Source organism: Saimiri boliviensis, chromosome 17, assembly GCF_048565385.1.
Source record: "Saimiri boliviensis isolate mSaiBol1 chromosome 17, mSaiBol1.pri, whole genome shotgun sequence".
Lineage (NCBI taxonomy): Eukaryota > Metazoa > Chordata > Mammalia > Primates > Cebidae > Saimiri > Saimiri boliviensis.
In genome coordinates, this window is record NC_133465.1 from 65,375,491 (window position 1) to 65,388,016 (window position 12,526).

Here is a 12,526-nt window from a genome sequence, read left to right on the forward strand (position 1 = left end):
GGTCAGGAGTTCGAGACCAGCCTAGCCAACATGGCGAAACCCTGTCTCTACTAAAAAATACAAAAATTAGCCAAATGTAGTGGTGGGTTCCTGTAATCCCTGCTACTCGGGAGACTGAGGCCGGAGAATTGCTTGAACCTGGGAGGCAGAGGTTACAGTGAGCCACGATTGTACCACTGCACTCCAGCCTGGGCCACACAGAGAGACTCTGTCTCAACAAAAGAAAAACAAAAAACAGAAAACAAAAAAACGGAAAAATGGAGCTCGTTGGGGTAATGGAGCTCCTTGAGAGGTCTGACCTGAACACCTGTGGTAACCAGTGGCACTTGAGAGACGGCAGCTCTGTAACCAGCTTGTCAAGAACAACTGTAACAGGGCATTGAGTGCCAATCCATGCCAGATCGGCCCTGGTCTCTCCAGGGTATCATTGTTAACATTTTAAGGAGGTTTAAGTAGCTTGTTCAAGTGCACACTGAAGACCCGACCCTTGCTCGGATCTCCCTCTGGACACAACATGAGGTTAGTGGGTAGGAGGCTGAGAGGACCCTGTGAACTGCAGAGCAGAGCTGGGACGGGGAGCCCGGCCTCCCGACCCGGCCCGGGCACTCCCTGGGCCCACGCCTCGCGCTGGCACGGGGAGCAAGGAGGGGGGCGCGCGGCTGGCGGCCGTCGGGGCAGCAGCAGCACAGCCAGGCGGTGGCTCGCCGCCGAGAGTCGGAGCAGGGAGGGCTCCCGTGCGGGCGGGGGGCTAAGGGGCCGCCTCCAGCCCGGGGCAGCCCGCGCACCGAGCCTGGAGCCCGGAGCCTGGAGGGGTGGGGAGGCCCAGCGGCCGGGGCCGGACCGGAGGGAAAGGGAGAGCGGTGGCTCCTCCTCCGGCCCCCGCCTCTGGCCGATCGGGGCGCTGGGCTGGCGCTGCGGGAGCCGCAGCCCTTTCCGGGGGGCGGACCCGGCGGCGGCCGCGGTGGCGGCACCCAGCTCCTGCCCCGACAGGTGCGCGCAGCGCGAAGGAATGCGGCCCGCCTGACTCACCAGCGCCTCCTTCCTACCTGCGCGCCCGCCCCATAAAGCGCTGCCCGCCCTCTGAGCGTCCCGGCTAGTCCGCGCGCTGTAGCCCCATCGCCTAGCGGCCGCCGCGAAGAACAAAATTCCGCGCCGAGGTAGGTCCAGGGCTGGCCGGGAGAGCGTGAATGCCCGCCCTAGCCGGGCATCAGCGCAGGGGAGCTGGTCGGGCGGGGCCGGTGGCTTTTGTCTCCCCTTCCCCTCCCTGAAGGCTGGCAGGCCCGGGTCCCTCCGTCGACACTGCCCAGGACAGGTGCCCAGCCTCGCCGGAGTGCACCAGGGCAGCTGGGAGCCGAGGGACAGGGCAGCTGGAGCAGCGTGGTGCCCATCAGACCTCGAGGTCAAAGGAGCGCCTTGGGTGCGCCTGCGGGAGAAGTAGGCAGAGGGCGGTGGCTGGCAGGCCTGTGGGGTTGGGCCCCTCTAGGGTTTGCAAAGAAGGTGGAGGAGAAGCAACTCTGAGTGCTGGTCCCAGCCCATCATGGCGCATCTGATGATAAACCCACAGTCCTGATTTTTTGTGAAATTTCGTTGTTTCTAACACTGGTTCCTACTTTAAAAAGAGAGGCAGACGCCCTCCCTGCTCCAGGCAAGGCCTGCTGTGTGCGGTGCCACTTCCATCTGGTGCTGGGGAGTCCCTGATTTTCCTTTTCTCTTGGCCAAGCGCAGGCCTGCCCTCCTCCCAAAGTCAGCCCCAGGCGCCTTCCTTCAGGAAGCTCTACTGGCCTCACCCAACAGCCCCAGGGGGCTGTGCCCGACGCTGCCAGCTCCTGCAGCACTGGCCATCTTTCCCACACCTCGGCCTCTGGGGTGGTCTCTGGCTGGGACTGGGGCTCTGGGGCTCCTGGTGGCTCCCAGGGGCAGGGACAGGGTTCCTCCTCCTCCCCCATGGCCTTGCCACATCCTGAGGACAAGGACTGGGCACAAGTGGCATGATTGTTGCTGTCCCCAACAAAGCTGGCAGTGAAGGATTGGAGTCTCCATCCTGGGGGCCAAGGGAAGGACAGAAGGAGGGACATCAAGGGAGGCATGTCTGTCTTCTCGGCCCTGATTTCTAGGGGATGACAGAGCAGCCAAGGGCCTGGGGTCTCCAAACTTCTGGACCGCTGCCCCTGAGGGTGAAGGAAGGAGATGTGACAGCAAGAGGGGTTGGTGGGCAGGAGCAGATGTGCCCAGAGGTGTCCCCAGGGGTTGGGATGGGGGCCAGGGAGCTCTGAATCTGATGGCAGGTGGGCATGGCCTGTGTGTGTGTGTGTACGCGTGTGTGTGTGTCCCTGTGTGGGCAAGCTGCCTGTGCTGCAGTGTGATGGCATTCAGGGCAGCAGTCACACACTCCAGGGACCGGCTGCTACATACAGTCAGGACAGCCTGGTGGGGCCTGGGGCCGCCTGGATAGTGGGTGTCCTGAGCGCTGGGCCAAGCCCATCATGACATCTAATGATAAACACCAATTCCTTTTATGTGAAATCTCATTGCTTCTAACATTGGCTCCTACTTTTAAAACTTTTGAAACAAGTTCAGTCAAGCCAAACACTCGGGTGCCTCGCCAGCCCTCTAACTGCCATTTTGTAGCCTCCGCATGGAGGCTGCCATGGAGGTTAAAGGCAGGGTGTGCAGATCAGGGTCTGGTCCTGGCCTCCCAGTGCTGGCTGCAGGATGGGAAAGCCCCACAGCCTCTGTGCCCGGTCTCTCATCTGGGAAACCGGTATAATGCAAGCCATCTCCCAGCCGGGCTCCTGTGCTGAGCAATCACCTCCGTGAAGCCCGGGGCGCATGTGGCAGTCACTGTGGTGAAATCAGCGCTGCCTGCGGGGCTGTGGCCGCAGGGAGTGGGAGGAAGAGCTGGGCTCGGCTCTCCAGGCCTGTACCTGCCTGTGTAATGATGCCTGGGAGGCCTGAGCCTGCAGTCTGCATTGTGTAGCATGTGGGTGTGGCACCTACACCCCGAGGCTGCAAGGAAGTCATTTCCCTCTAGGAACCCCCGCCGTCCCCACCCTTCCCTGCTGGCTCAGGGCTGCCTTCTGATCTCGTCTGCCCTGCATGTGTTGGCACTGCTGTGGCCTCCTCCAGGCTGCACGCCTTACAGGCAGGCAATGCCTTCCTGCTCTTGGCCTGAGAAGGGCTTCTCCACCGCCTCAGGGACCTCAGTCCCCAGACCCTGGGGCCGCCGCTGCCCGCAAGCTGGGCTGAGAAAGGATTCAAGATGGGAGGGCCAGAGGGAATGGCGGAGGCCTGGGCCTCTGGGAGACCTGGCCATAGAGAAAGACTCGGTGCTCACCTTTGCCCCGGCCCTGAAGGCCCAGGTGACTCTGCTGCCAGCCACTTTTCTTGCCCAGGCCTGCCCTGAAGGCTGCTGAGGACTTAGGATGGTTTAATAGTGAACCCACAGCCGATGGGGATGTCTGGGCGGAGAGCCGCAGTGTGTGTGCGCGGGTCTCACTTTGGGCTAACTTGTGAAAGGGTGAATGGCTCGGGGGCCCCGAAAACTTAATTCTGGGGCAGGCAGAGGTACCGGGTAGGGCAGAGGATTCAGACCCCACCCTGATGGACTGGGAAGTCACTGTGAAACACAGCCCCATGCAGCAAGCCACTGTGTGGCCCCCCCACCCCAGATATTGGGGGGGGCCCTCTCTTCCCATCTGTGCCACCCTCACCAAAGGGTAAGTGGGCCAGGACAGAGGGAGCAGGCGGCAGAGCCGTGGCCCCTTCTTAGGAAGGCCCCCTCATTGGTTGACCCCATCATGGCCAAGCCTGACCCAGGCCCACTGGGGGCTGAAAGGCAAAGAATAAACCCAGCTCTGTCCTCAGGGAGCCCAGCGCTGAAAGGCCTGGCACTGGGACAGGCTTACAAACCAGAGTCCTTGAAGGCTGGACAGGGCCCCCCTGGGCAGGGCACAGGCCTGCAGGGCATCCGGCCACTGCAGGGATGGCATGGAACAGGGCAGCAGAAAAAGCAGGAGTCAGAGGCCCAGGGCCCTGCCTCTCACATCTGGGTGCCCTTGGTCACATCACTGGTGCTCTCAGAGCCTCAGTTTCCACAGCTGTGCAGTGGGAGGCAGCTGTTGGCACCAGCCATGGCTGCTGAGGCCTCATGTGTCAATTGTTGCTGTTCTGCAGGAGGAAGAGGATGGCAGGGCCATGCCCCAGCCCATGGGCCAGGCTGCTACTGGCAGCCTTGATCAGCGCCAGCCTCCCTGGGGCCTTGGGTGAGTCCACACTGCCCTGAACCCTCCTCCTGGCAGGGGCACACCTTGGGCAGACATTGCCCTTGCATGCAGGTCTCACAGGGTCTCACCTAAACACTCCTGGCCATTCAGCAGCTGACCACTGCCCACCTCCAGGGCTGGAACACTTGAGGCTCTAAGCTCTGCAGCCCAGAGACTCTTGAGTCCTGGCCACGGGGCCTGAGAATAGGAGGGAAGGAGACTGTGTCTAAAGGAGAGAGGAGATGCCCACCCAGAACTGAGGCACCCAGAGGACGCACTGAGGCCTCAGAGGTGGAGTCAAGAGGGTTATAGGAATTTGGAGAAGAGAGAGACTGCTGACATGTCACCTGCTCTCTGAGTGTCATTAGTGGACAAATTACTGGGGCCAGCTCCTACCACTTGAATTTTGCCTGTCAGTGGGGGTCCTGCTGCTGGCTTGAAATAGACCAAATGATGGAAATGTTTACACCACAGAAATTGGCAAACAGTACACATCAAAGCCCCCCACCCACCTGAGACCAGAGCCATTGTTCTTTGTGCATTTAATTAATTCAATATCTATATAGAAACATGCTCTTGCTCTGTCGTGCAGGCAGAGTGCAGTGCTACCATCATGGCTCACTGCAGCCTGGACTTCCCAGGCTCAGGCAATCCTCCCACCTCATTCTCCCGAGTTGCTAAGACCACAGGCATGCACCACTATGCCTGGCTAGTTTTTTACAATTGTTTTGGCCGGGCACGGTGGCTCATGCCTGTAATCCCAGCACTTTGGGAGGCTGAGGTGGGTGGATCACAAGGTCAGGAGATCAAGAACATCCGGGATAACATGGTGAAACCCCTTCTCTACTAAAAATACAAAAAATTAGCTGGGTGTGGTGGCAGGTGCCTGTAATCCCGGCTACACAAGAGGCTGAGGCAGGAGAATCGCTTGAACCTCAAGGTTGCAATGAGTTGAGATCATGCCACTGCACTCCAGCCTGGGCAACAGAGTAAGATTTCGTCCCCCCGAAAAAAAATTGTTTTGTAGAGACAGAGTCTTACTATATTACCCAGGCTGGTCTCAAACTCCTGGGCTTAAGCAATCCTCCCACCTCAGCCTCCCAAGTGTGAGCCATGGCACTGGCCACCAGAGCCACTGTTAAACATGACCAGCACACCATTGCCTGAAGCCCAGGAGGCCACTTGCTGTGGATACCAGGTGCACATTGTAGGTCCTCACTGTGATTTTTAACTGAGCAAAACCAAGGGGAATCCCTATAACCTCTGGGGAAATCTAGAGTTTTGCCTCATTCGTTACTGAGGACCTACTAAGTGCCGAGTATGCTGGGTGCTGGGGCTACCGAGTTATATAAGACACTGTTCCCTTCACCTTGGAGGAGGCTCAGAGCACAGACAGGCCATGTGGCAGTGGTCTTGCTGTGAGGCATGAGCTGTGAGGGAGGAGGGACCTGAAAAGGGCCTGGTGCTAGGTGCAGCTCATCCAAGGTAACCTGGAAGGCTGAGGAAAGTCTGCCGGATCTGAGACTTTGAAATTAGCTGGGCTACTTGGGAGGCTGAGGTGGGAGGGCTGCCTGAGCCCAGGATGTCGAGACTACAGTGAGCTATAATCATGCCACCCCACTCCAGCCTGGGCGACACAGCAAGACCATATCTCAAAACTAAATAAAATTAAAATACAGGCCGGGCACGGTGGCTCACGCTTGTAATCCCAGCACTTTGGGAGGCTGAGGCGGGCAGATCACTTGTGGTCAGGAGTTCAAGACTGGCCTGGCCAATATGGTGAAACCCCGACTCTACTAAAAATACAAAAATTAGCCGGGCATGGTGGTGCACATCTATAATCCCAGCTACTCAGGAGGCTGAGGCAGGAGAATCATTCGAACCCGGGAGGCAGAGGTTGCAGTGTGCCGAGATCGCACCACTGCACTCCTGCCTGGGCAACAGAGCAAAACTCCATCTCAAAAATAAAGTAGAATAAAATAAAAATACAACAACAACAACAGCAGCAAATCAAAATAAATACATTAATAACATAGGGAGGGAATCCTCACCTCTGCAGGCGAAGGTGCAGGCGGGAAAGGGCTTGCTTTTGCTGAGCGCCCTCCCATGCACGTGCCCACCTCTGCCCACCCCCAGCAAACCGCTGCAAGAAGGCCCCGGTGAAGAGCTGCACCGAGTGCATTCGTGTGGACAAGGACTGTGCCTACTGCACAGATGAGGTGAGGACCTGGCCCAGGGGAGGGTGTGGAAAAGGCAAGGGTCGGGACTCGCTGGTGGAAATGAATCTGGTATCGGGGCAGCCAGGGAATGGATGCTGCCCCCACTGACCCCCTGTCCTTCTGGCCAGATGTTCAGGGACCGGCGCTGCAACACCCGAGCAGAGCTGCTGGCCGCAGGCTGCCGGCGGGAGAGCATCATGGTCATGGAGAGCAGCTTCCAGATCACAGAGGTGCCTGGGGGGGCCGGGGGCTCACCATGCTCAACCTGGCTGTTTATGGGGGTGCATTGGGCCCCTTGGCCAGGCTGGGCTCCCATCGGGCCTCCAGAGTGACCCTCCAGCCAGCTGTCCCCTTCTGCTGGCTGCAGGAGACCCAGATCGACACCACCCTGCATCGCAGCCAGATGTCCCCACAGGGCCTACGGGTCCGGCTTCGGCCCGGTGAGGAGCAGCACTTCGAGCTGGAGGTGTTCGAGCCCCTGGAGAGCCCCGTGGACCTGTACATCCTCATGGACTTCTCCAACTCCATGTCTGATGACCTGGACAACCTCAAGAAGATGGGGCAGAACCTGGGTATGGCAGGGCCAGAGTGGAGGACAGCAGGGTAGGAGGGGACCAGGGCGGGTGTCTGCTTGGGAGGCCAGGACTCAGGACAGCTGCACCCACCCAGAAGGAAACACAGGACGTTTGAGCCCCCCAGAACCTTCCCTTCAATTCTCAAGGGAAGAATCCCAGCCAGACCCTACTCACCACTGGGAGCTTCAGAGAAGGCCCAGGGCAGGCAGGCAGTGGAGCCATCTAGCCTTGACAAAGAGGGCACCCCCAGCCACGATGCTGTGGGGAAGATTCTGCTCTTCAAACAGAGCTGGGTTGCAGTCTCAGCCACCCTGCCTTTGCTGTATGCATAATGCCAGCCCCCTAGTCCCATTCCCCTCATCCAGAAATAGGAACAGATGATGTTGTGAGCATGAACCTTTGTCCAGCATGCAAAGTGTTAACCTCCCTCTTCCTCCTTTCTGAGCCAGCCCTTCGTGGGGGGCCGTTTTTATGCATTTATGGGGCGCATCGGGGCATGGGGGCATCAGGGCTCAGCTATCCCCTCTCTGTCTTGTTGACCCCAGCTCAGGTCCTGAGCCAGCTCACCAGCGACTACACTATTGGATTTGGCAAGTTTGTGGACAAAGTCAGCGTCCCGCAGACGGACATGAGGCCTGAGAAGTGAGTGACTTCTGGGCCATGTGACCCCCGCTCCTCTCTCACTCACAGTCTTAAAATTCTTCTACTGCTGGGCAGGGTATCTCATGTCCATAATCGCAGCACTTTGGGAGGCCAAGGCGGGTGGATCATTTGAACTCAGGTGTTCAAGACCAGTCTGGCCAACATGGCGAAACCCTGTCTCTACTAAAAATTACAAAAATTAGCCAAGCGAAGTGGTGGGCGCCTGTAATCCCAGCTACTTGGGAGGCTGTGGCAGGAGAATCGCTTGAACCCAGGAAGCGGAGGTTGCAGTGAGCTGAGATCACGCCAATGCACTCTAGCCTGGGCAACAAGAGCGAAACTCCGTCTCATTAAAAAAAATAAAAATAAAAAAACAACAACAAAACAAGAAAAATAAATAAAATTAAATAAAATAAATAAATACAAATACAAATACAAAAATGAGCCGGTCATGGTGGTGGGTGCCTGTAATCCCAGCTACTTGGGAGGCTGAGGCAGGAGAATTGCTTGAATCCAGGCGGAGGAGGTTGCAGTGAGCCGAGATGGCGCCACTGCACTCCAGCCTGGGCAATAGAGCAAGACTCAGTCTCAAAAAAATAAATAAATAAATAAATTCTCCTAGTTGAAACAAGCCAGGGGCACTGGGGTCCATGGTGTCATCCCCTCTGACGCTCTCTCTTCCTCCCACCTCTGCCCAGGCTGAAGGAGCCCTGGCCCAACAGCGACCCCCCATTCTCCTTCAAGAACGTCATCAGCCTCACAGAAGATGTGGATGAGTTCCGAAATAAACTGCAGGGAGAGCGGATCTCGGGCAATCTGGATGCTCCTGAGGGTGGCTTCGATGCCATCCTGCAGACAGCCGTGTGCACGGTGGGCACCGGGAAGGGCGCTGCCAGCCCAGGCCAGGGGTGAGCGCTTCTGGGCAAGGCCCTGAGCTGCCCCCTGGCCTGCTCTGGTGCCAGGCTCACAGGCCCTGAGGGGAAGCCTGGGAGCCTGTGACCCCTTTGCCCTAAGACAAGCTCAGACTCTGTGAGTGGTCCTCAGTTATAATCTGTGTTCAGATGTGCTGGGAGCCACAGTCCCCTGGCCTGAGCAGTCACACCCTGGTTTTGTATCAACCTGCAAGGCAGACCTAGGCTTTGGGGTTCTGGAATCTTTAGTACCCTGCCCCACCAGCTGCCCAGTCTCCAGCTGTTCTGGGTATCCGAAAAAGCCAGTTCCTTTGATATGTACATCCATTTGCTCATTTTGAAAATACACCCACGGTTGGGTGCAATGGCTCATGCCTGTAATCCCAGTACTGTGGGAAGCCAGGGCGGGTGGATCACGAGATCATGGGTTCAAGACCAGCCTGGCCAACATGGTGAAAACCGGTCTCTACTAAAAATACAAAAATTAGGCGGGGCGCAGTGGCTCACACCTGTAATCCCAGCACTTTGGGAGGCTGAGGCAGGTGGATCACAACGTCAGGAGATTGAGACCATCCTGGTCAACACGGTGAAACCCCGTCTTTATTAAAAATACAAAAAATCAGGTGGGCATGGTGGCGCATGCCTGTAATCCCAGCTACTCAGGAGGCCGAGGCAAGAGAATTGCCTGAACCCAGGCGGAGGTTGCGGTGAGCCGAGATTGCACCATTGCACTCCAGCCTGGGTAACGAGCGAAACTCCGTCTCAAAAAAAAAAAAAAAAAAAAATTCGCCAGCCATGGTGGCGTGTGCCACTCCCAGCTACTCAAGAGTCTAAGGCAGGAGAATCGCTTCAACCCAGGAGGCAGAAGTTGCAGTACGCCAAGGTTGCACCACTGCACTCCCGGCTGGACGACAGAGCGAGACTCCATCTCAAAAAAAAAAAAAAAAAAAAGAAAGAAAGAAAAAGAAAATAAGATACCCTTATTACTAAGTTAGAAAACAAAGCAAGCCAAGGCATGGTGGCTCACGCCTGTAATCTCAGCACTTGGGGAGGCTGAGGCAGGAGGGTCACTTCAGTCCAGGGTTTGAGACCAACTAGGCCACATGGCAAGACCCCGTCTCTATAGAGAACACAAAAATTCACTGGGCGTGGTGCGTGCCTGTGGCCCCAGCTACTTGGGGGGGGCTGCATCTCTGGTTCCTTTTTCTCAGCTTTGTCACTCAGTCATCTGCTGTCACATACAACTTTCATGATGGCACTTGCTGTGAATTCAGTGGCTTAAGCCCGGCCCCGTGTTAGGCCCCTGGTTCCCCGTCCTGTATGACGCTGTGCAAGTGTCAGCAGGCAGCCTGCTCAGTGAGCACGCCCTGCTTTGCCTTCCCCAGAGGGACATTGGCTGGCGCCCGGACAGCACCCACCTGCTAGTCTTCTCCACCGAGTCAGCCTTCCACTATGAGGCTGACGGTGCCAATGTGCTGGCTGGCATCATGAACCGAAATGATGAACGGTGCCACCTGGATGCCACGGGCAGCTACACCCAATACAGGACCCAGGACTACCCATCAGTGCCCACCCTGGTGCGCCTGCTCGCCAAACACAACATCATCCCCATCTTCGCTGTCACCAACTACTCTTATAGCTACTACGAGGTACGCAGCCGGGGCCCCATGGCGGGAGATGGTTAAGGCGAGAGGTCCATGGAGCTTCTCAGACAACCCTCCCTCCCTCCCTCCCTCCCTTCCCCGCTCCGTCCCTCCCTCCCTCCCTCCGTTCCCCGCTCCGTCCCTTCCTCCCTCCCTCCTTCCCCCTTCTTCCCTTTCTTCCTTCCTCCCTTTCCAAAGTATTTGGGCACCCCAAGAGTGGACCCTGGTGGGAAGGGAAGGTCATATGCCCATCCTCCACCCCAAGTCCCAAGCAGGTGGGGCTAAGAGGGCAGGCTCGGCGACACCACCGCAGGTTCCATGCCTCAGTTTTCCCATCCTCAGAGTGGGGAGAATCCCAGAGCTGTTCAGATTCAGGGAGCTGCTTAGCCTGAGACCTGGCCTTCTCTCCCACAGAAGCTTCACACCTATTTCCCGGTCTCCTCGCTGGGGGTGCTGCAGGAGGACTCGTCCAACATCGTGGAGCTGCTGGAGGAGGCCTTCGACGTGAGGGCGGCTCGGGCTCCACAGTCTGAGCCCTCCCGGGGCAGGGTGGGAGGCGGGCAAGGGCTGTCTTGGCTCATGGTGGGGAAATGGGTTTGGGACAGGCTGGTGAGGAAGGGTCTCTGGCTATCCCTGAGGCCAAAGGGGCCACCTGGGCTCTGTGATACCCCGCATGACACTAGCCACACATGAAGGTGGGGTGGAGCACAGCCAGGCCCCCTGCAGAGCACCGACCACCGCCTTCTTCTTTAGCGCATCCGCTCCAACCTGGACATCCGGGCCCTAGATAGCCCCCGAGGCCTTCGGACAGAGGTCACTTCCAAGATGTTCCAGAAGACGAAGACAGGGTCCTTTCACATCCGGCGGGGGGAAGTGGTACGCTCCGTGGGGGCCGCAGGGTGGGGGCCAGGCATAGCACCCAGCTCGGAGTGGAATTCTCTGAAATACCTGTCAAGAGCATGTTCCTTGGAGTCAGGCAGGCCTGGGTGCAGCTCCCTGGGGCCAGCCGTTTCCATGAGCCCGGCATGGCCCCCTGCCTATTGGCTCCCTCTGCATGTGAGCATCAAGCCCCGAGGCTTGCTGGGGCAGTAAATGGATTAGTGTCACGAAGCCCAGAGGCCCCAGCCACCGTCACTGTCACTGTGATTGTGACTGCGCTGGGAAGGCGGGAGTTTTCAGCCCTGAGGGAGGTGAGCAGGAGCTCATGTCAGGGATCCAGACACCTCCTAAGAACTTGGGGGCTGAGGGCCTTCAGGCACCGGTGGCCCTGTGGTCCTTGGGGCTGGGCCTGCCTTGGCTGACCATGGGGTCCCTGCAGGGCATGTACCAGGTGCAGCTGCGGGCCATCGAGCTCGTGGATGGAACACATGTGTGCCAGCTGCCGGAGGAGGACCAGAAGGGCAACATCCATCTGAAACCTTCCTTCTCCGATGGCCTCAAGATGGATGTGGGCGTCATCTGTGACGTGTGCCCTTGCGAGCTGGTACGACATAGCTCCCCCGGGCAGGAGGGGAGAGCTGAGCCAGGCACCCTGGGGTCCTAACGAATGAAGCAGGACTCCTGTGCTGCATCTCCCTTGTGGGGTGTCCCGAGGCACAGAAGGCAGCAGAAGGGTCCATTGGCCCCGGGCTTGCACCCCCAACACACCCCACCATGGTCTGATTCCAGCAAAAAGAGGTGCGCTCAGCTCGCTGCAGCTTCAACGGAGACTTCATGTGCGGACACTGTGTGTGCAGCGAGGGCTGGTGAGCGGGGAAGGGAGTTGGGTGCCCAGGACACCAGTGGCCCCTGACGGGAAGGCTGGGCTCCTGCAGGGACCTGAGCCTGCATGCACCTTGTACACCTGGCCAGGGGTGGGGCGGCAATCAAAGAAACGGCTGAGGGCGGGCACACCCAGTTACTGGTCAAACCCAGCACTTTGAAATACAGAGATATATGGGTCGTCTCTAGAAAAAGGTGTGGGGATCGAGACAGGGGTGGCTGTCGGAGCTGGGGTCTGAATATTGGGGGACAGGCACAGGAGGGAGACTTCCTTATCACTCCATGCCTTTGGCATTCTGAGTCATGTGTCCTATTACCTAATCAGAAGAGAGCTGGTAAACACACGGCAGTGAGGGCTTTAGCTTCAGGACACTGGATGAGCCTGTCACAACTTGAAGCAAAGCAGTGAGGAAAGGACACTGGAAGGGGTGACAGGACACTGGGGTTTAGGTCTCAGCTCAGCCACTTCTGTCTGCTTGACTTGGAGCTGCTTCAGCCTTCTCAGAGCCTCAG

The 12,526-nt window shown here is 58.0% G+C and overlaps 1 protein-coding gene across 4 annotated transcripts in view; it reads left to right on the forward strand.

Annotated features, from left to right (window-relative positions):
* Positions 1-761: 761 nt before the first annotated feature.
* Positions 762-12,526, forward strand: part of ITGB4 (integrin subunit beta 4) — a 38,909-nt gene continuing 27,144 nt past the window's right edge. The window contains exons 1-12 of one of the 4 annotated variants that reach the window (XM_039477020.2): positions 762-1,157; positions 4,174-4,262; positions 6,399-6,481; positions 6,610-6,711; positions 6,849-7,053; positions 7,602-7,698; positions 8,397-8,568; positions 9,995-10,258; positions 10,667-10,756; positions 11,006-11,128; positions 11,571-11,735; positions 11,921-11,997. In XM_039477020.2, the coding sequence (XP_039332954.1) occupies positions 4,184-4,262; positions 6,399-6,481; positions 6,610-6,711; positions 6,849-7,053; positions 7,602-7,698; positions 8,397-8,568; positions 9,995-10,258; positions 10,667-10,756; positions 11,006-11,128; positions 11,571-11,735; positions 11,921-11,997 (1,457 nt within the window). In that variant the 5' untranslated portion in view covers positions 762-1,157; positions 4,174-4,183. The remainder of the gene's footprint in view (positions 1,158-4,173; positions 4,263-6,398; positions 6,482-6,609; positions 6,712-6,848; positions 7,054-7,601; positions 7,699-8,396; positions 8,569-9,994; positions 10,259-10,666; positions 10,757-11,005; positions 11,129-11,570; positions 11,736-11,920; positions 11,998-12,526) is intronic. The other 3 variants (XM_039477021.2, XM_039477022.2, XM_039477023.2) reach the window with 3 other exon arrangements.